The 20,857-nt window shown below is 44.9% G+C and overlaps 6 protein-coding genes across 6 annotated transcripts; 2 read left to right on the top strand and 4 right to left on the bottom strand.

The window, feature by feature from the left end:
- The first annotated feature begins 1,466 nt into the window (after positions 1–1,466).
- aqp12 (aquaporin 12) lies at positions 1,467–2,709 on the top strand. The gene is made up of 3 exons (XM_037470512.2): positions 1,467–2,103; positions 2,388–2,504; positions 2,574–2,709. Exons 1-3 carry the CDS (start codon positions 1,509–1,511, stop codon positions 2,699–2,701), a joined length of 840 nt encoding a protein of 279 aa, XP_037326409.2. The 5' UTR covers positions 1,467–1,508; the 3' UTR covers positions 2,702–2,709.
- On the bottom strand, positions 2,699–4,888 carry rpp21 (ribonuclease P 21 subunit). Its single transcript, XM_037470516.2, has 5 exons — positions 4,705–4,888; positions 4,495–4,595; positions 3,949–4,031; positions 3,451–3,585; positions 2,699–3,331 (listed from the first exon to the last, which is right to left on the bottom strand). The coding sequence occupies exons 1-5, from the start codon at positions 4,759–4,761 to the stop codon at positions 3,249–3,251; spliced, it is 459 nt and encodes a 152-aa protein (XP_037326413.2). The 5' UTR covers positions 4,762–4,888; the 3' UTR covers positions 2,699–3,248.
- Positions 4,889–5,546: 658 nt separating this feature from the next.
- Positions 5,547–11,907, bottom strand: pak2b (p21 protein (Cdc42/Rac)-activated kinase 2b). Its single transcript, XM_037470509.2, has 15 exons — positions 11,768–11,907; positions 10,375–10,652; positions 10,174–10,280; positions 9,941–10,091; positions 9,570–9,601; positions 9,357–9,473; positions 9,125–9,257; positions 8,979–9,042; positions 8,628–8,676; positions 8,280–8,392; positions 8,081–8,198; positions 7,859–7,958; positions 7,562–7,758; positions 6,748–6,885; positions 5,547–6,621 (listed from the first exon to the last, which is right to left on the bottom strand). Exons 2-15 carry the CDS (start codon positions 10,559–10,561, stop codon positions 6,535–6,537), a joined length of 1,593 nt encoding a protein of 530 aa, XP_037326406.1. The 5' UTR covers positions 10,562–10,652; positions 11,768–11,907; the 3' UTR covers positions 5,547–6,534.
- pigx (phosphatidylinositol glycan anchor biosynthesis, class X) lies at positions 10,863–14,468 on the bottom strand. The gene is made up of 6 exons (XM_037470513.2): positions 14,321–14,468; positions 14,022–14,106; positions 13,815–13,950; positions 13,515–13,725; positions 13,024–13,121; positions 10,863–12,586 (listed from the first exon to the last, which is right to left on the bottom strand). The coding sequence occupies exons 1-6, from the start codon at positions 14,382–14,384 to the stop codon at positions 12,449–12,451; spliced, it is 732 nt and encodes a 243-aa protein (XP_037326410.2). The 5' UTR covers positions 14,385–14,468; the 3' UTR covers positions 10,863–12,448.
- Positions 14,469–14,719: 251 nt separating this feature from the next.
- Positions 14,720–16,036, top strand: cep19 (centrosomal protein 19). Its single transcript, XM_037468757.2, has 2 exons — positions 14,720–14,918; positions 15,387–16,036. The coding sequence occupies exons 1-2, from the start codon at positions 14,786–14,788 to the stop codon at positions 15,731–15,733; spliced, it is 480 nt and encodes a 159-aa protein (XP_037324654.2). The 5' UTR covers positions 14,720–14,785; the 3' UTR covers positions 15,734–16,036.
- ing5a (inhibitor of growth family, member 5a) lies at positions 16,026–20,852 on the bottom strand. The gene is made up of 8 exons (XM_037468750.2): positions 20,377–20,852; positions 18,788–18,859; positions 18,357–18,523; positions 18,111–18,222; positions 17,933–18,032; positions 17,722–17,857; positions 17,566–17,627; positions 16,026–17,476 (listed from the first exon to the last, which is right to left on the bottom strand). Exons 1-8 carry the CDS (start codon positions 20,411–20,413, stop codon positions 17,437–17,439), a joined length of 726 nt encoding a protein of 241 aa, XP_037324647.1. The 5' UTR covers positions 20,414–20,852; the 3' UTR covers positions 16,026–17,436.
- Between the last annotated feature and the right edge of the window lie 5 nt (positions 20,853–20,857).

Genomic DNA, 20,857 nt, shown 5'->3' with positions numbered 1-20,857 from the left:
AAGTACATTTACCACTACCAACACAATGTGATGGGTGAGCGAGCTGACCGTAGCAAGAGGGCCGCCATGTGCGGACGTTTTTTTTGCTCCGCCGTAAGACATCTAGCCTTTTTATATATCTATGATCCCCTCCTCGCGCGGATGTTCCACAAGTTCCGGTTCAGATTGTCGCCGGAATAAACATTTTTTTAGGTGTTAATTAAATAAAATACATATATTTGCATGTTTATATTTGATAATGTTGGTATTTTAAAAGATGCATTTAGGGTTCAGATCTAACACACATCGATCAATATGTGCGCGTGCGCAATCCAACTCCCTCGAGTTCTTAGTGTTCTGCATAATCTCCTCCTCCACACTCCGGTCCAGATGGTTTGCGAACCGCCAATAAACACTAAAAGAAGAAGAAGAAGAAGAAGAAACTCCCTCACGTCGACGTTTCACAACAATGTTTTTGTTTAAAACATTTACCAACAACAAATTAAATTTAATCTGTTAAATCTTTTTTATAGAATTGCACATGGTCACATGACCAGCGTCATTCTGGACTGGATTTCATTTCTATGTGTTTTCTGGGGATCTCGATATTAATGTTATCAAGTCATTTGAGCAAATATTCTCATTTCATTTAAATAAGAAAATTGTACACTCAAATTCCTATAAATTTAAACATGGTCACCTCAACAAACTTATTTTAGCTAAATTGGGACTGGGAATTTATGGACATGTCACATCACCATGACAACGTTAAAATTATAATTTACAATTAGTATTTATTCATACTTTTACTTTTTTTCTAAATTTTGTCATGTTTTTTTTTTTCTTTCTTTAATCCCGAGCGCACATGTCGCTCCTCTTTGTTCACCCATTTTTTGTCTCGTTGCAATGACTTGTGGGTAATTTCCTTAAGGAAAGGGTTCATAAAGGGTTTTAAAATGTCAGAGAGCCTCAAACACTAAACAGTGTGACAGAGAGCCAGCTGTGACTGGTATTGTGTGAATCATTTATGAATCAATATAAATACAAGAGGCCACTTTAACAACTGTATGTGATTACTTTCATCCAAAGGATCTTTACACCTTCGTGTTCTTCTCCACGTTTCCGGTTCTCTGGCTCGTCTGTTTTTCCTGATGACGATCAGCTGATGAGTCACGTGGGCCCGGTTCGGTTCTTCTTGGGCCCATTTGGTTTCCACACATGAACTCAAACATGTCCGATTAGTGACTCTCCTTAATGTGGTTATGTGGGTCCTTTGGGCTGTGACGTGTGACCCGGTGGACGTGTTCAAACACTGAGTCCAACAGGCGAGAGGACGCCGTGACGCTGATCACACAGCAGCCGACCGAAGGCCGACTCCTCGACCCGACCCCGTGTGTGTTTTGGCAGGTGGCTCCGGATAAAAACCTGACGTGTCTCTGATAAGCGACGTGTCCCTGCATGTGCCACGTTGCCAAAGGGACGGCCCCCCAGGAGTTGGGCTGAGCCCCTCGTTCACTTCTCTCTGAGCCATGTCCGGCCTCAACGCGTCCCTGGGGTACTTCCTGTGCGTGGTGGTCCTCGCGGCCCTGGTCCGGACGCTCCTCGGCAGATGGCCGCGCCTGGGCTTCGTCCTGGAGCTGGCGTCCTCCTTCGCGCTGGTGGCGTGTCGCCTGGAGGTGCAGACCATCGTGGAGGTGGGCGAGTGGGCCGGGGGCCTGGGCCCCGACGTGACGCTCACCGTGCTCTTCCTGGTGCTGCTGACGCACGGCGTGGTCTGCGGCGCCGCCTCGGGGAACCCCACCGTGGCGGCGCTGAGGTTCCTGCAGCTGGAGGCCACCTTCCCGGCCACGCTGCTGGCCGTGGGGGCCCAGTTCCTCGGGGCCCACCTGGCGCTCCGCGCGGCCGCGTACTACTGGAGCCTGGAGCTGACGGACATGCACATGATCAAGAACCTGATGGCGGCGGAGTGCAGCACGTCCCTGCTGGTCTCCCTGGTCCAGGGCTTCATCACCGAGTGCTTCTGCTCGCTGGTCCTGCACCTGGTCCACCTGAACCTGGGACGCCGGTCGGCTCTGATCCGCGTGCCTCTGACCGCCGTCCTCCTCACCTTCCTGTCCCACATAGGTAAGACCGCTGCTTCATGATCAGGACACGGAGACACACGTGGTGCTTCTTCCTCAGAGCGGATCAGACCCGTCTTCTGAAACGACTCAGTACCTGAGGGCAGTAAAGCTTGAAGGACCTGCAGTCAGCTGATTTATTTCAGAAGCCCCAACAAAATCGATCAAAGAAATGGTTTTATTTTAGTTTCTTTGTGATTTTCATGGTCACGTTGGTCAAACGTCCTTTGAGTCTAAAAGCATCGTCCATGTTTAATAAAGACTAATCTCAAGCTGTCTCTCCTGCAGCCAAAGGCTACACCTCTGCTCACGTGAACCCCTCGCTGTCCTACGGCCTCACCTTCCACTGCTCCGGATTCACCTTCTCAGAGTACGCTCTGGTCTACTGGCTGGGCTCCCTCACAGGTGAGTCCCATCAGGGCCACGCATCATTCTGCAAAGGCGGCAGCGGCTCACACAGGTGTTCCCCTGCAGGTATGCTCCTGGCCCTGCTCCTGTACGCGGGCCACATCCCGAGGGTCTCTGCCCGGAACCTTCTGTACGGTCAGAAGACACGTTTCCGGGTGCCGAAGAGCGACAAAGCAGAGAAGAAGAAAAAGTGAAAGAAACACCTGGTTTTTTATTGTCTTTTCAATCTTTAAGGAAAAGTAGCAGCGAAAGAGATTTTTACTGTTTCGAAAATGTTAAATATTCTTGTCAACAATTTTCAATAAAGTCACTAAAGTTCTGCTTTAAAAAAAAATAAATGAAAATTTTAAAAAACTCACATAGGCCTGTAGATTTGTAGCTCACCACACGGTGGCCATAAACCCCCCTGAATCACACTAATAACATTTCTACTGAACGGGCCCTGAAGGCACCGCGGAGTGACCTGCGGTAACGACGAGGACATGGATCCATCGGGTTGTGATGGTTTCCATGGAGACGCAAGGGGCTTAATAATTACAGGACGTTATATTACGTTCCATCCGAGTAAAAACCACATTCAGCATTTCAGCTGCTTCTGAAGTTCTTATGGGACCCGAACCGCTCCGGTCCAAAGGGCAGAAAGGTGCTGAAAGGGTCCAACGCGTTAGTGAGCAGACTCGAGTAGATCGTGGGCCATAAGCGACATGAAGTCAAACATCTGGGCGATACGAAGAAGAGGCTCTACGTGGCGCCGGCGCTCTGAGCCGCTTCAGAGGCGTCACGCGTCTGGTCCCCTGGTGGGTTTTTAACAGAAGAACCCGGATCTGAAAGAGAAGAATGGAGCACGATGAGCGCCATGAAGACATCTATCCCTCGCTTTGAAGTCACCACTCAAGGTTGAACAGCCATGAAAGGGGGGGGGGGGGGGGGGGGGGGTCCTTACCCGGCTGCTTGGGCCGCTCCTGCTGGGCCTCGGGCCGCTCCGTCCACAGCTGATGGTCCGGGTGGTTCAGCAGCGTCTTGCTCTGCTCACAGCTGAGGCAGCGCACCACGGTGAATCGGACCTTTCTGCTCCTCCCTGAACACAAAGACAACATTTTAACGTTTATTTAACCGTCCTGAAAACGAATCCTGATGAAACACCACCAGTTTAATGTCTACAGCGTGTGTCTGCCGGAGGTTATAATTCTATTATTCTCCTTTTAATTTGCATGTGGTGACCCATTACTTTCACTCATGTTGGATATTAGCAAACACTTATTGCTATTGGAGTAAAATAAATATTTATTGAGCACAGAATGATAATAATTATACATTTATAACACTTTTCATCAACAGATTTTATTTGCTGAAATGAAATAATTGTTGCCTGTGTAGGACTTATTCTCCAAACATTCTGGATTTTAACACATTGTGCTGCAGTGAAGGTCGGGGGCCTCACTGCGCTGTCTGGAGGACGCGGTGACACCAGGAAGCAGCAGCGAGCAGCACTTCCTGCACAGCGTCCTCTTCACCGAAGGGTCTCTGCAGGAAGTCACACATTAAACGGTATTTATGGACAGGATGGATTTACAGGGTCATCAGTCTGTTTGTGACCCTTGAACCAGTCTCATTTAAAACTAAAATACGTTTTTAGGTTCAAAGAAATCTCCCAAAAAAGAATGATTGGAGAGAATAGGATATTATATGAAAGGCAGAAACGTGAGAAACTTCTCTTGTTTTTGTCTTCATGGGGAAGCAGAGGGATACGAGGTGGTCAAAAGATTTCATAAAAGTTTATATTAAAAAGAGTAAAAAATATTAGGTCAAAAAATGGATAGAAAATAAGTTAAAGTATGTTAAGGTGTAAACAAAAAAGGGAAATATTTTTTGCTGAAGCCTAAAAATACAAAATAAAACTATAAAATAAAATAAAAAAAGGTGTTTCACACGGAAGCAAAAATAACTTCCCTTCAAAACAAAAGACACCGGATGTCGGCGGACTTACTGCCTGAGCACCAAACGTCTCGCGATGGTCTTCTGAGTGGAGCAGTAGAACCGAGCCAGCTCCACGTTCTCCGGGTTCTGGGACAGAACGCAGTGGGCCGCCTGGAGACATTTGAGACGTCGTCACGTGTCTGCTTAGCTGAGCAGCTAGCATGCTAGCAACATGACGTCACGACAACGACGGCGTTTAACCCAGATGTTTCCTTCGTACCTGGTAGAGAAAGTTCAGCCTCTGATACGCGTCTTTGTCCTTCATCTGAACGGACATCGTTTACTGAACTACAGCAGCTCTCTGTAGCGGCTTCTCTCTGTGTGGCTGCAGCAGCCGGACATCAAACACAGTTACACATCCGGGCGAAACCTCCACAATAAAAGCCACACAAATAAGCTAGAAAAGGGTCGTTGAAAATTGGTTTAAAAAAATGTCGAAATGGTCGAAAAATGTTTTGGAAGAAAAGTCTGAATAAATCAAAAAAGTCAAAACATATTCGGTTGCATAAAGTTTTGAAAAAGAACGTCAACACATGGAAAAATGTCATGGAAAAAAAGTCAAAAGATATGTCCACATTTTTTTTAACAGAAAAAAATATATATGGTGGAAATTTTTTTTAAATACAATGTGTCAAAAAATGAAGAAAAATGATTAGAAAGATTATGATATGTAATTAGGAAAGGAGTAACTTGTGTTTGCCACATATCTTCTTTTCTGTTAAATTCATGGGAAAGAAATCTGTCTTCATGTGAAAGCAGATAAGTGATCAAAAGAAAATCTCAAATAAAAAAATGGTGGTAAAAAGAAAATATTAAAAAAAGTCCAAATATGTTTGTGTAAATAAGTCATTAAAAAAATCAAAAATGTTTTGAAAAAAATAGATATAAAATATTAGGTCAAAAAATGTCATGGTAAAAGAAAGTGAAAAGTGAGGTTTTATGAACTAAGATATGTTATATGTATAACATTTATATCACTAGATATTAAATGAACGTGTAGAAGACATATGTCCCCTTTAAACACCTGCACTGCTATAGAGTCAACGAGGTGACACACAACAATTAGAATACCACAAAGGCACAAACAGTTTATTTGAGTGCGAAGACAAGTTTGTTAGTCCAGAAGAAAAAGAAACATTGTCTTCTTCAGCCTTTTGACAGCAAACTGCTACGATGTGGTTTAAAAATACTTTAAAAATAAAATAAAACTAAACATTAAGTACACAATATAGAAATCTAGAAGGACACAAAAGGACAGAGTTCAACATACAAATACTTAATAATGGAGAAGAAAGTATAAACCCTGTCAATCTAACAATTACAATTTGCCTGTAAGGTGCACCTCTGGTATCAGGAGACTAATGATGGGGGGGGGGGGGGGGCAGGTACAGTAGGTTCATGATGAATCAGCTGAAATATTTCCTATAAAAAAAACCCGGAGAGAAACCGTCTGAAAACACGATGTGGAAATAGCAAAGAGTTCATGGGGGAGAGAAGCGGGTCACAGGAGGAGATTCAAGTATCAAAACAAGACGCCTCACCAGCTGGAAAAGTAAATTACAAAAGGTAGTAAAAATCATGGGGAGAGAAACATCGACACAATCAACAAATACATTAGACATTTGTTTAAGGCAGTTGATTAAAAAACAACTAAAAATACTAGAAGTCTTCTTCATTCCGAGTTAAATACGAGCAGAGCTCTAAAAATCCAAAATAACTAGAAACTAAAAACTTTAGTCTGACTTGTCTTTGACGTCTGAGTGGACAGCCGAGTGTGTGTCTGTGTGTGTGTGTGTGTCTGTCTGTGTGTGTCTGTGTGTGTGTGTGTGTGTGTGTGTGTCTGTGTGTGTGTGTCTGTGTGTTTTTGGTCTTCTTCACAGTGAGGTTCATCAGGGCGTTTCTCTTCAGGCGTGTAAAGAGCGTTGAGTCACTCTCAGCCTTTTGTTTCGCCCAAGAGGAATCTGAAATCGTCGGCACATTTTCGGCGCACAGCAACGGGGCGGTGAGGGGGGGGGGGTTAGCCTCCTCCGCTAACGGTTAGCCTCCTCCGCTAACGGTTGCCCTTCATGGCCTCCTTGGCCGCCAGGATGAGAGGCGTGAGGCTGGACAGCGGCTTCGCCAGCTTCAGGAACGGATGCTACACAGGGGGAAAGGGGGGGTCAGGGGGGGCTTTTAATGAGCCGCACTTTGATGTTAGATGGAAACAGAAGAAGCTTGATGAAGACGATCTGAAAACAGGAGGAGGCGTGTTTGTTTCGTTCACCTGCAGCAGCTCTTTGCCGCCCCCCCTCTTCTCCACATCCATCTCCAGGCAGCGCGTGAGGAAGTCTCTGAAGACCGGAGACAGCTTCTCCGGGTTCTGCAGCTCGGGGGTTCCGTTGGTGGCGATCAGGTACAAAGCCTGAAGAGAGGAGAAAGAAACTAAACTGAAATCTGCTTTCAGGGATCCAACGGCCTTTGAGCGGATTAACCAAGCAGATTTAGAAAGAATCATCGATCTTTCCTTTGTAAAAACATATGCATCACAGAGCGATAATGTAGTTGCTGTTCATTACTCAAAGTAACAGTTTAGATTTTGTGCGACAGTTAGTTGACATTTTAGCTTCTAGCTCGGTCGCCGGACAAAAAACTGGAATCCCCCAAATGATGGTTTGAGGCAACGTGAGGTTTCACAAGCGGACATTAAGGTGACGTTATGATGTGAATGAATGAGGTGCTGAGGGACACGATGCTGTTTAAATGAACGTATGAGGACTATTTGTCTCTAGACTGATGACATGTGACACACAATGTTTGGTACAACTATTTTGTGCTGAAAAGCAACTATTTACTTATTATTCATAATGTCGCTGGTGACGTGTTATAGAAGCAACAAGGTACTTGAGGCTGCACAGCCTCCTCTTTCCCACTTTTAGTACAAAATCAGTCCTGAAATTGTCCTTTTAATGGATTTCAGTGGATTTGTGTGTAACTTTTATTCCAGGTGCTCAGATTAAATGCAGCTCTTAGTCAAAGTGTTGAAATGATCACATTGTGTCACAAACCGACCCAAAAGGATTTAGAAAGCTCCGACTCACCCTCAGCGGGTTCTCGTTGAGGTACGGAGGTTCTCCCTCCACCATCTCGATGGCCATGATGCCCAGGGACCAGATGTCCACCTTGGGCCCGTAGGCCTTGCGGGTCACCACCTCGGGGGCCATCCAGTACGGCGTCCCCACCATGGTGCTGCGCTTGCTCTGCTCCGGGGTGATCTGAGCGCAGAAGCCGAAGTCGGCTGTGGAAGAGCGGAAATGAACGAGTGCGTCGCCATGGAGACGAGAGCCTAACGCCGTCGCCTCGGGATGAAGAACACGATGAAGACGATGTTCACTCACTCAGCTTGACGGAGCCGTCCATCCCGAGCAGGACGTTGTCACTTTTGATGTCCCTGTGGATGACCTGGTTGGCGTGCAGGAACTCCAGAGCTTGTAAACACTGCAGGTGTGGAGACAATGGGGGGGTGGGAGGTGGGAGGGGGGAGGTGGGTGTTGCTGAGAGCTGAAGACCTTCTTGAACCATGTGACCCGGGTGAAGAAGCAGCAGCAGCAGCAGCTCACCTCTCTGCAGACGGCTGCTATCTGAGCCTCGTCCATGCAGGTCTCTGTCACCACGTCAGTCAGCGACCCCCCAGCCAGGTACTCCATGACCACGAACAGCTCCTCCCCCATCAGGAAACTGACACACACACACACACACACGTCACACACTGGTGTGCATTGAGGGGGGGGGGGGGACTTCCTCTGGTCTCCGTCCTACCTGTCCAAGAAGTTGACGATGTTCGGGTTCTTCAGCTCCTTCATCACCAGAATCTCGTTGATGATCAGCTCCTTCTTGGGCTGCTTCTGCAGGTTGATCTGTTTAATGGCCACCTGGAGGAGAAGGAGTGAGTCATCGTGTCCAATTATTTACAAACTTTACCTCCGTCTTTACTACCATTGCATATGTTTATTATCCAGAGACGATTAACCGTATTTACTCTTTAACTGAAGCATTCAAAGCTAAATGGGTTTATTTGCCTCAGCAGCCACTCGCTCATGTCTCTGTTTACCAGAACTTTCTAACCATCAGCTTCCAGCCAAAGCCACCGAGGCCCCGCCCCCTTACCTCCTGTCCCGTCGCCACGTCGATGGCCGTGAAGACGGTTCCCGACGCCCTGCGAGACGAAGACAGACGGAAAGAGACAATCGAGAAGAGAACAAACGTCAGAGGGTTTGTTTGTTGCCGACTGAATGACATCATCGATGCGTCTCTGAGGGAGGGGCCTCGTTTCATAACGCGTCCACACTGACATCCCAGTATTATAAGAATCCTCCAACATACTTTGTGGCAGATCTGTCTTTCTGTCTTTTAACTGTTCACTCCGCCTTCCAGTGAGTGAACAAAGAGATGGATAATAAGATATAATAATATGCATTAGGATATATATTGTAATAAGATGGATGTTATGGATCTTACCCCTGACCGATCTTTTCGTATCTCGTGTACTTCTTCTTAGGATCTCCGATGCTGACGATCGTTCCTGAAATGAACCCATTTCATAAAGGAGACAATGCAGCAACAAGTAAATCTGATTCTGTCACATTAACACTCAGTTCACTCACTCAGTCTGTCCATGATCTCCTCGTCCGTCATCTTGCTCTTCTTCTTCTGCCGGTCGGCGGCCTTGGAGGCGGAGTCTACGTCCGGGCAGGCGCTGGGCGCGGGGAGGGGCTCGATGACGGAGCGCGTGTACACCTGGACAACGAAAACAAGCTAATCGATAAACAAACACACTTGGAGCTCACAGGAGAGACGAGGGGAGGTGGGGGGGGGGTTTAGGAGGAAGACGCTCACGCTCTTCGTGTGCTCCGGTCTCGGCGCCACGATCGGAGGCGGAGCTTCCTCGTCGTCGTCATCGTCGTCGATGTCTTTGATGTTTGGAGAAGACGCCTCGCTGCCTTTTTTCACAGGCTGATTGAGAGCGGAAGGAGAAAGGGGGGGGGACGGGGGGGGGTTCAGGTCTTTAGAAACACAACATGAGGGAGGCAGAAGTCTGGAAGAACTTACAGACTGAGGTCCTGGAGAGAAGGCGTCTTTTTCTGTGAGTAAACAAAAACAAGAGTTTAAAGGTTTGGAGGCTTCGGTTATTAAGGATGTCAGAGGTTAAATACTCTTTAATGGTGAAACATATTGTTCTGTATCAAAGTCAGCGGATACAAATCAAATCCACGCTTTGATTGTTTACAGGTGGTTTTACAGGTTCTTTGTGCAGAGGTTGTTTCACGTGGAGATAAAATTGTACTTGAAGACAAAGCAGATGATTAACTTGCACCTACCAACGAGTCTCTTCTTTAACTTTAACTAGTGGAGGTTAATGAGTATTTCCCTGCAGGGGGCAGAACAACAACTCGATGTCTGGCTTGGACCCGGCGGCTCACCAGAAGAAGAGAAGCTGAGGTACTTCTGGCGGCCGTTGCCGGTGGAGTCGTAGAACTTCAGCACGTCCAGGACGGCCTGCGGGTTCTTCTTCTGCTCCGACTTGGTGATGTTGGAGGTCTGGAGCAGCCGGGCCCACTGCTCCGGCATGCCCTGTGTGCGACGAAGACGTCTCAGTAAGCAGGACAAGCGGTTGTGTGTGTGTGTGTGTGTGTGTGAGAGAGCACTAACTCACAGTGAACTCCCCCGTGACGGCATCAAAGCCGACATGTATGGTGTGCTCAAAGTCTGAAGGCGGTGAGATCTCCGGTCGCTCTTTGTCCCGATCTTTCTTTCTCCCTCCTGAAAGTTGACCAAAACAAGTCCAACAACCGTTTGGACCAGTCACAAACAGAGGAACGCGTGCAAGGAGAAGGACCTTTGTACCAAATCCCACCTTTTTCCGCCCCGGAGAAGATGGAGATGATCTTGTTGCGGGGCTTCCTCTCCTCGGGCACGGAGGGCAGCGGCTTGGAGCTGTGGTTGGCTGAGAGGGAGTCTTTGCCGCTCGTGCTGAAGATGGTGCTGCTCATCCTCACCGGGGGGGCGGGGGGCTTGTCCTCGGGGACGCCGTTGTCACACATCACTCACAGGTTTGAGCTCACGGCAGCATGAGGCTTGGATCGCGTCCACGGGAAGACGAACCCAGAGCGACGGCAGGAGAGACAACGGGACCTGGAAGAAGAAGACGACATTTATGGGACCGAGATGCAACAAAGAATGTGGGGAAGCAACGAGGTGAAGACATGGGGTGGGGGGGGGGTATCTGAATCAGTCCCCCTTAAGTTATTGCTTTATATGGCGACGTTTCAGTGAAGAATTATTCTGCTTCTCACTGATTTGACACTGTTAGTTACTGTGTAAAAACAATTACTAAACACAAAATAGAATTCAACAAATAAAACGTTTTAAGAATTTAAGTTACGATGCAATATTTAGTAGTTACAATTACCTTCACCAGCTGCTACTTTATTTTCATATTTCCTTATTATACGTTGATGTATATAAATTAATCCAAAGACATCACACACATGAAATATTGTGCATAACAGTCCTTTACTTCAAGTATATTTAATGCAGCTTGATTCCAGTCACACATGGATACACAAAGCATTTTATATAGAATCCGTTTTTAAACAAGAGGAACACATTGTTGGACTCGAGTCCCAAATTTGAATTTGAACATACAACTTGTCAAAGTGGAAATAGATATCTGGGAATTGAAGAATAGTAGAAATGATAGTTTGAACATAAAGAACTGATTTAGCGTTAAAGGTAACTGAAAGGAGAGAATGTAAGTGAGAGCATATTAAAACTAAAACAACGAGAATCAGTATGAGGAATGGAGGGAGAACTTGAGTTTCTTTATTTGTGGCTGAGCCCAAAAAGGATAAAATAACTCTTCTCCCTTTTCACACATAAATATAAATTAGAACCTTTCACGTCGTTGCTTCTTGCTAAGATTAATTGACGTTTAGCTCGTTATCTCCTTATTTAATGGGATTTGTCAAAAAAAAGCCATATCAATAAGTTAACAACTAGGTAGCTAACTTTAAAATTAACTCAACAAGTGAGCTAACTAGCTGGAAGCTAACGTTAGCATGAAATGCTACACTACTCTTTTTCGCTTTAGCTAATGCTAACTGGCCTGACAACTAAAGTTCTGGGTTTTTCCCCACGACAACTTTGACTTTTCCCACAGGTGGTTCGGACGAACCCAGCGGAAGTTCGGTCCAAACTGTCCGGACCAGAAGTGCTTTATTAGCCGGCTAACGAGGAGCAGAGCTCACCGGAGAGTCCGCACCAGCTCAACTTCACGAGAACTTTTATTCCCGAAAAGATCCGCGACGGCTCGGAAAACGTTTGTTAAATCCGTTAAAAAAGTAGTTCCTCTGTGACGCGGAGCTTTGGCGACGTGAGACGCGTACAAAAAAAGTTAGTAAAAATATGGCTACAATTATTTACAAAGCAACTTTTCTTTCTTTTTCGGCCCTTGGATAATTCCGTTATGGCGGAAAGGAAGCGGAAGTAACGACCCAGCCCGACCCAACAAACCTTTCAAAATAAAGGCCGTGTGAAGTTTAGCTGCTGACTCCGATCATCTACCTGTTAATAACTATTTCATATTATCATTGTAATTTCCTTCCTTAGGTCTCAAATTAAACATATTGTACATATATTTATTTTAATGCAATGTTATACACATTCCTAATATGTAGTTAGTTATAAACCGAATTTCAATCCGACATCAGCATTGACTACATAACAAATTGTATTATGTTTTTCTAATTATTATCCACCTATACATTAAGAAGCAGTTCTTAAGATAAGATGATCCTTTATTCAGTCTTCAAGGTGGGATTGTGAGATATGAACATTGTTCCTGAAAATAAATAAATTAGTGTAATCTTTCTGTTTGGCCTTTGATGTTTGTTATAGAACCCTTAGTGCTGAAGCAGTGCGATGTCGGTTTAAACGATGCGATGTTTCCACATGCGCGTGGACAGAGAAACGCAGCAGAGCGTCGTGACCAGAAGAGTTCCAGCGCACACCGGCGTCACCAGAGAGCCGTCAGCCACGGGAAGCCCGACACGGACGGGGCCTCGCTCCTACGGAAGGAGGGCGTTCATGAGTAATGCAGCAATGACGCACTTGTTGCTTTGTGTAATTCCATCTTATGCATTCTATTTAAAAAGGACCATGTTCAGCTCAGACATGAATGTCACCATTTGATGCACCGTACATGACTATAGATTGAGCTGGTTTGCATCTGTACCCCCCTGACAGGTTCTAACAAACAGTACAGGAAGAAAGAAGCATCATCATAACGGGTGAAAAGAACACACAATAATGCTACAATAGTTACAGTGCTGAGCAGCTTGTAACTCATTTTAATAACTACTTCTAAAAGTGCTGCTGGAGCTGCAGGGCACGGTGCTCCACTCATGTGCTTTAGATCAAAAGTTACATTTAGAGAGTTTTGATATTAAAAATACAGCACCAACCACACCGATCCGCCAGGGTTTAATGTGCTCTGTAGAATCACCTGCTTCTGCAGTGGGAGCCACAGACACATGGTGGCGTTGTTGGGGGTGCAGGGGGCGTCCACAGCAGCGCGGGGCCCCGAGCCGCTGAGCTGCAAACCTAAAAGAGGAAAAACAGCAACTTTCCCTTCAATCAGAGCGTCAAATATGGACATCTGCTTTTCTTTGATTTGTTTCATATTCAACTGAATATCTTTGGAATTTGGACAAAGACGTGTTTCCTTGGACTTAGAGACATTTGGATGGACATTCTTTACTGTTGGTTGGACAAAACGATTAATCGTTTAACTCAATGTGTAAATTAATCAATTAATAAAATAATCTACAGTTGCAGCCGTACAAAAAAATCCCCCAATAGTCTCCCTGTTTCATCCAGTGTTTCTGACAAAGACCTTTTAGTAGTCAAGTTATTGTTTAAGACACACTGTCCAAACCTTTGTCTGGTTCTGTACATTTCTACAGTTAGTGAGAAGAATCCAAAGGAAGCGCTTACATCTTTCAGTGCGCAGCAGCAGCTGTGGAGGTTCTATTTCCACCGATGTGAACGTCTCTCCGTCGTAGCGTGGCTCGTGGTAGCGGAGGTGAAAGGGAATCCTTACTTTTATGGCGGCAGTGGGTCCGTCCACGCTGGGATACACATGGGTGATAAACCCCTCCGTCTGGTGTGCAGCCGCCTCCAGGTCAACGGCTGAGTCCAGGGACATCTGTCAGAGGGGAAGACACAGCGAGCGGGAATGTGGTGCATTGTGTGCTCCGGTGTGTGTGTGTGTGTGTGTGTGTGTGCGTGACTTACCTGCCAATCGCTTTGCTCACTGAGGGACGCCAGCTGGAACGGATCCACGTAGACTCCTCTGGGCCACCTGTGAAGCAGCAGGACTCTGAGCCCGCTGGGAACATCTGGGCTGAGCTGCACCGTGGTCAGCAGCTCCCTGAAACACACCAGCGTCACTCAGGAGGGGCCTGGGGGCCTGGGGGGGGGGCTCGATGCTGGAGGACGTACCGGTGAAAACCCTCCTTGGTGACCTGCACTGAAAGCCGGGAGGATTGAAGCTGCTTCAGGAGGTCACAGTGGTTCTCCTCCACGGCTGAGAAACATTCAGGTTGTTTTGGACAAGAGAGGAGTACATTTTAAGTCATTTATCCATGATAAACATGCAAAGTGTATACAATAAAATAGTATTAAATGAACTAACCAAACAATAGTAAATATGTAACCACACACACAAACAGTGTTATGTTATTTAGCATTCTTAATTCTGATTATATGAAGATAACTGAACTTATACGTGGTTAACATACCTGTCGTGATGAAACAGTAACATGCCGACAAACAACCGAAAACAGTGAAAAGTACAAAATACATCCGCAAAGTTCTGATAAACAACAACTAGGATTCTACTGCTTCTTAGTTTAAGTTATTTAGCTCTTCGGTTGTGTTTCAAACTGTTACCGGAAATGAATGCTGAAGGACCCCGTCGACGACACGAGGACGCAAAGATAGCGCCTGACTGGAAATACGAGTAAACGTTCATTGTGAGATGGTTCTGACGCAATACTAACAGATAAGACGTCGAGGATTAGTTAAACAAAAATATATCATTCTGAGCACTGCCAGTGAAATAATATTACTTTAAAATATGAACTAATTGTAGACAGGCCTCAGCTAAGACTCGTCGGGCTCCCCGGTAACGCGTCATCGCAGAAGCTCTCCATCTAATCAATAGTAATCTTTACGGATGAAATGTGTGTCACGTTTAACGCTGGATGATGAGCTTCGAGGCGCTGCGATGCGGGGTTCAGTTCACCCCTCCATCGATCATCCTCATCTACCAACACAAGGACACTAAACGTGTGAGGAAGAGAGTCATGCCCGTAAGAAACTTCTCCAAATACTCGGGTATGGAAACAGAGATATATATATATATATATATATATATATATACACACATATATATATATATATATATATACATATATACATGTATATATATGACACATGTATGCATGCATATAACGTTACACTAACAAAGTAGCTATCTATGTACACATTTAATTGTGTTTATTTATTTTTGAAGGACAGGTCTCCTGGGCCCAGTTTATAAAATAACAATAGCTGTTAATAATAATTTTAGATAATGAATATGTGATTGTTCATTACATCATAATATCGTTTTTCTACTTGGCCTTTGGTTTGTGGAAACGTTATTAGGCATTAACAGGATTGTAATTGGTAATACGCAAAACTAGAACACCATGTAAATAGAAAGAATTGTGTCTTTGAGGAGGGTCCCAACATTTTGATGCGCTGTATAAAATAACCATTTTATTTCATATTATTATTACCCTGTGGACCCTTCACCTCCAGACTACAGCATGGCTGCGGAGAGGCTGAAGAACCACCCTCGGCACAGGGACTACCTGCGCGGCGTGACCCAGGGCCAGCTGGAGAAGCTCCACGTCATCCTGCGGGACCACATGGAGGGCCTGGGCCTGGAGCACAGCCTGGCCTCCTTCCACCTGGACCCAGAAGAAGACCTGAACAAGCTGGACGACGACGGACTGGCCCGCAAGAAGGGCCAGATGGACGGGCTGTTCCAGAGGAACCGGCGGCGCGAGAGCGATCCCGACTTTGTCTACGACGTGGAGAAGGAATTCGGGAAGAGCGGCCTGGAGAAGTGCAGCTGGGACGAGGAGTCAGACGACGGGTTTTAAAAAACATTTGGGAGCCGACTTCAGCGATTCGTTTACCATCAATTCAGAACTTTAGATACTAGAAACAATTCAACGTATCTGCAGACTAAAGACATCGAGCTGAATCAGGTTTAACTACTGATGAACATTACATCTGCTGCTCCACGGATGTAATGTGAGTTAAATCCTCTCAGTGAGTTAAACACCAGCAGAAAGAAGAAACTACAGAAAGATTCCTAAATAACAGCAACAATAAAAGACTAAGAGCATTAAGGCCATTCATTTAAAATCCCAATGAATGAAGTCAGGCAGGAATAATAGTGGATATTTATTTGTTATAAAATACTGAATTTTTCTAAATACAAAGACTTTGGCTCGTTTATTTTGTGGCTTTACACCCAACGTGTTATTCACATAGAATCCTATCAAAATAAGAGTCTCCCGCCAACCAACACAACCGATTTATACATAATATATATGTGGGCTAAAGTTTGGACACGCTTTATTAAATTGACTAAATGTGTCCAAACCTACAGATCTTTGGTAAAGTGGTGTCCACAAAATATAGTTTTTCATCATACAAAACACATATATGTGTATTTTATGTGTGGGGAAGCTTTAAAAGAGAAACTATATGATTATGATGAAATCGCTTCATTCAAAGTGCTTAAATACGTCATCGTGTGGACATTAGTACCAAAATACATTCAACAATGTCACAGTCTTTGACAATCCAGAACCCGCTTTGTCTTGTTTGGTTTTAATCAAAACGCGTCCTTTTTTCTTTTTTCCCACTGGTATCTGATACATTTCAACCATAAAAAGTCTGTCAACTGAAAATCATAAATATCATTTATCTTGGTATTTTTTCCTTTTCTTTATTTTTAATTGAAAATCTTTCAGCAGGCTGTTCATTATTTTAGAAAATATTTCTTTAGAAAAGTTCAAGTCGGTGGAGCCCCGATGGGAGATTTGATGCATGTTAATGATCGATTGGAGAGGACGGACGTTCTGATTGGTCGGTAAAATAACAGCTGTCGCTCTTATTGAGCAGCACGACCCACCGAGCCCGTGGAGACATATAGATATATACATACATAGAACAGCAACACATACATTATTAGTTAAAGAGTAACGTCGGTATTTTCTAACTTGGATCTTATTTTCATGTTTTTGTCTTAGATTATTGTGGAAAAGACATTTTGAAACAGTGTCGATGTAGCGACGCCTCGGTGAATCTTCTGGAGCAAACGTGGTTTTAATCCTCCAACAGACTTGTTGTTAACATCTGTCGTCATGAAGGAAACGACCCACTGAGAAGAAAGCACAAGTCTCTCCTGCTTTGTCTCTGGAGCCTCGTTGTTGAAACCTCAGGGAGACGTCAGGCGTCGTCCACATTGTTGACATCTTCTAAATGTTGAGTTATGAGTGCGCAAAACCTTTGACAACCTGAGGACGCCATGGCAACAGAACGGGTCTGTAAGGCTCCTCCCATGACGTCCTCAGACACGCAGGTTGGCGCTGAGGATTCTTCGCTGCATGTTTAGCGGCGTGATGCCTGTTTTCACGTTAAGTCTCTTAGTAAAGTGATGAAGGTCTGAATAACAAATAGTCAATAAGTTAATAGCTCTGCACTATTTTGATTTCAGTGACTTGGAGACAAAAAGGTGAGAAAGTTTAAAATAGACGAGTTACTCTTGACGGATCTCTGGAAGCAGGAAGTCTCATTTCTTCTTCTTGTCTTGGGTGCAACGCGGACAAAACCTGAGAGGGGAACAACATCCCGTCATATGAGGAATCTGCATTAATAATCACGTAAAACTACGCTGCTTTGAACCAACTTAAGTTCTTACCATTTTCCTTTGGGTTTTGAGGCGAGATCGACACAAGCGAAGTGAAACCACTCGATCGTACACTGAGGGAACATAAACAACGGGGTCATTAGCATCGTTATTAATATTCTGATCTGCCCGGTAACAGGCAGCTGCAGAGAGGCGAGAGAGACTCACGTCGGGGTTATCGCATCCGATCATCTCTCCGTAGGACACCTGGTGGCAGAGGCAGTACGTCGGCTCGTTGGGGTCCACCGGCATGTCCAACACGTCCGAGGGCTGCATCGGCAGGAGGCCGTCGCTCAGCTCGGGGCTAACAGTCCACGGCACACGTTACGTAACAAACCGGTGTCACAGTTCCATTGTGAAAAGTTCAGTGAAAACCCACCTGTTTTTGATCTTTTTCTTCTTGGGAGAGTCTTCATCAGAGGCCTTCTTTGCTCTTCCCCTGGAGGCTCGTTTGTCTCTCAGGCCGCGAGTCTCCGTCTCTGACGGGAAATGTTCACATTTACACAACGTGCGTCGACATTTGTAGCCTCGTGCAGCCTCTCGGATCCACAACTCACTTTTCACGCTTCTCCCTTCCGTACTTTCGTAGCCGCTCAGTTCCAGCTTCTCCTTCAGCTCGTTCTCAAAGCGAGCGAGGTCTGCGTCCAGTCTGCGGATGTGTTTGTCCACCTGCAGGAACAAGAGTAGAACCCGTGAAGGACAAAGTGGGAGTTACAGGGACTCTTTGGCTTGTTTCTTAAGATACAGAGAATATAGATCTATGTTTTATAATATAATATCTATGACAGCGACAGGAAACTGACCATTTCATACGTCTGCATTGCCAGCTGAACTTTGTCATCGCTGAACTCTTTGCACTTGCTGTAGGCGTTCTGGATCTTCTGCAGATGTTCCACTCTCTGCTCAGAGGCAAAGTTCTTCACTTTCACAACGTACTCTTCAGCCAGCTTGTCGATTTCTCCTTTCTTTTCTGCACGACACGAAACACAAGTATTTCAAAGTGTGAAGATCTACTGCAGAAACCTCCGGTTCCAGAAATGAACTAGAATCTTATAGACCACAACAAAGTGCTTTTAGAAGTTCTTCTGAAAGAATCCAACTACATATTTATGTTTTGCCTTTTTTTATTTGCATACCCACACTGACCTGAAAAGAGGTCTAAACAGTCAAAATACATTCACCTGTGCAGGTGGAACATTTATATTCTAATAGCTGTGTGAGGTTAAATGTTCACCTTCAGTCCTGTTGTCCAAGTCTCGCATCAGCGTGAAGTTCCTCTGCAGCTCACACGGGAGGTTTTCAATACCTGGAGAAGAAATCGACATCAGCACGAGGGAGACGCTGCACTTATCCATCCACTAAATGAATGTAACGTCACAAATATAACCCAATTATAGTAGTCACTTTAAAATGAACAACTGTAGCAAATCTAAGGAACCCTGATTCCTGATTTATTTTGTTTAATATAGCTCAGTCTTCCCGTTAATCACAAGCTACCAGTGAGCTGGGCTGATTCATGATGTAACCATCAACTTGATTAAACCTTTTGGGTAGTTAAATATACAATATTTTGATTCATGATCTAATACTATAATGTGCATAAACTGTTGGCTTTGGCCCACAGTTTGATTTGACAAAACTCTTTGCATTAACCACCAAACTGTTCCTCGTAAAAAGCAATAACAATTCGGAAAAATACCAGTTAAATGCGTTTTTTGTAAGTGCATGCTAATTATCATTTGAAAAAGCAAAGCAATGCATTTCCACAATACGTGAAAACAAGCTTGACTTTAGCCTTTTCCGTGCATAGAGCAAAGCCAAGTGAAATTAAGTTGTCGTACAGGTAGTGAATGCACGTCCACACACTGTCAGGTAAACAAGATTTAACAAGGTTTGTGTGTATTAGTATCAAGTATGGATATACAGTATATTTAGTGCACAGCATCAATACAAATAACTTTCCTGTTAAAAAGTTTCAACACTCCTAAAACATGACAGGAGCGCAGTGGATTCAGAGACATTACAAACCAAATGTTTACCTGCGGCCTTCGCATAGAGCTCTTACAGGTGAAGTTATTTTTCCACACGTGTCAATCCAGAAAGGCAAAATAGTGACGTAATTAAGAAGCCAATGTTTACTGTTCTGATAAAAGTGTGTTTTTACACGGCCTTGTCAGGTGGTTTGAGTGCTGTTTATAATAAAACTCAAAACTCACATTAAATGTGGCACACTTTGAAACCGCTTTAGCGTTAAGGGCTTCAGCGACAGATTAAAACCCCCCGGGGCGTTAACCTATGACGCGTCACTTTAAGCCCCGCCCCCGGCGCGTAACCGCGGTTCTACTAACGGGAAACGCGGTTATCAACAGGTTGCAAATATTAGATGGAACCTGCCACAGTTGAAGCAAACACATATTTGGGATCCCGAAAGACCGCATATAAATATTTTGTAACACGCAGTATGAAGAAAACATTATTTAACAACCTCATAAAACCTTTCCTAGCTTGTAGGTCATCTGAAGTTGGTTAACGTTAGCTCCTGGGACAGTACCGGTAAACTATGTAGCGTTAGCTAAATATTTGTCAATGTTCTTACACCCAAGTCACATTCCCGCTGGATGAGTTTAACACCGCCCGCTCAACTTTACCACCACCGAAGGCGATGCTAGTCAGTTAGCTAGCAAGCTAGTGACCTAGCAGCTAACGCGCGTCGCTGCTATCCTGGCTAAAGCGAGATAGTGTTCAATACTGTACAACTATACCCCAATTACACGCGAGACGGTCAAAATATGAATATCCATACAGTGTATCCCGGATACTCACTGTCAAGGTAATGCTCAAGGTATATAGCCGTCGCCATTTCAGGTTAGCTATTTTGCTTCTGCCTTATTTTTGTTAGCTCTAAAAAAAAAACTTTGGTCCAGAGAGCTGATGGGCTTGTTTTGTATCCCTGGGTCCCCCGGTCGGTCAGCGGCTCGGATACACTCGGTGTTGGCGATGGAACGACGGTCGCTGCTGCCGCTTTGCAGTTTCCCTCGAGCACACACGCGCACCGTGGAGCCACACAGGATACAACTTTAGTGCGAGTTTGTCACTGGCATGCGCAGCCGATAGTGGCATCTCCTGCGGTCACTCGCGGGTCCCTTACTGCGTCCGTCGAGGAAAACCTTCCCAAGAAGAGTAATTCAACTCACTGTTATTATTAAAATACATTGAATTATCTTTATTCACTTGATTAATTACTGAATAGTGGCAGTTTGTTTACATCATGTGTATTTTAAACATATTGCAACGCCCACCAGAC

Source organism: Pungitius pungitius, chromosome 7, assembly GCF_949316345.1.
Source record: "Pungitius pungitius chromosome 7, fPunPun2.1, whole genome shotgun sequence".
NCBI classification, from domain to species: Eukaryota; Metazoa; Chordata; class Actinopteri; order Perciformes; family Gasterosteidae; genus Pungitius; species Pungitius pungitius.
This window is presented reverse-complemented; position numbering and strand designations above follow the sequence as displayed.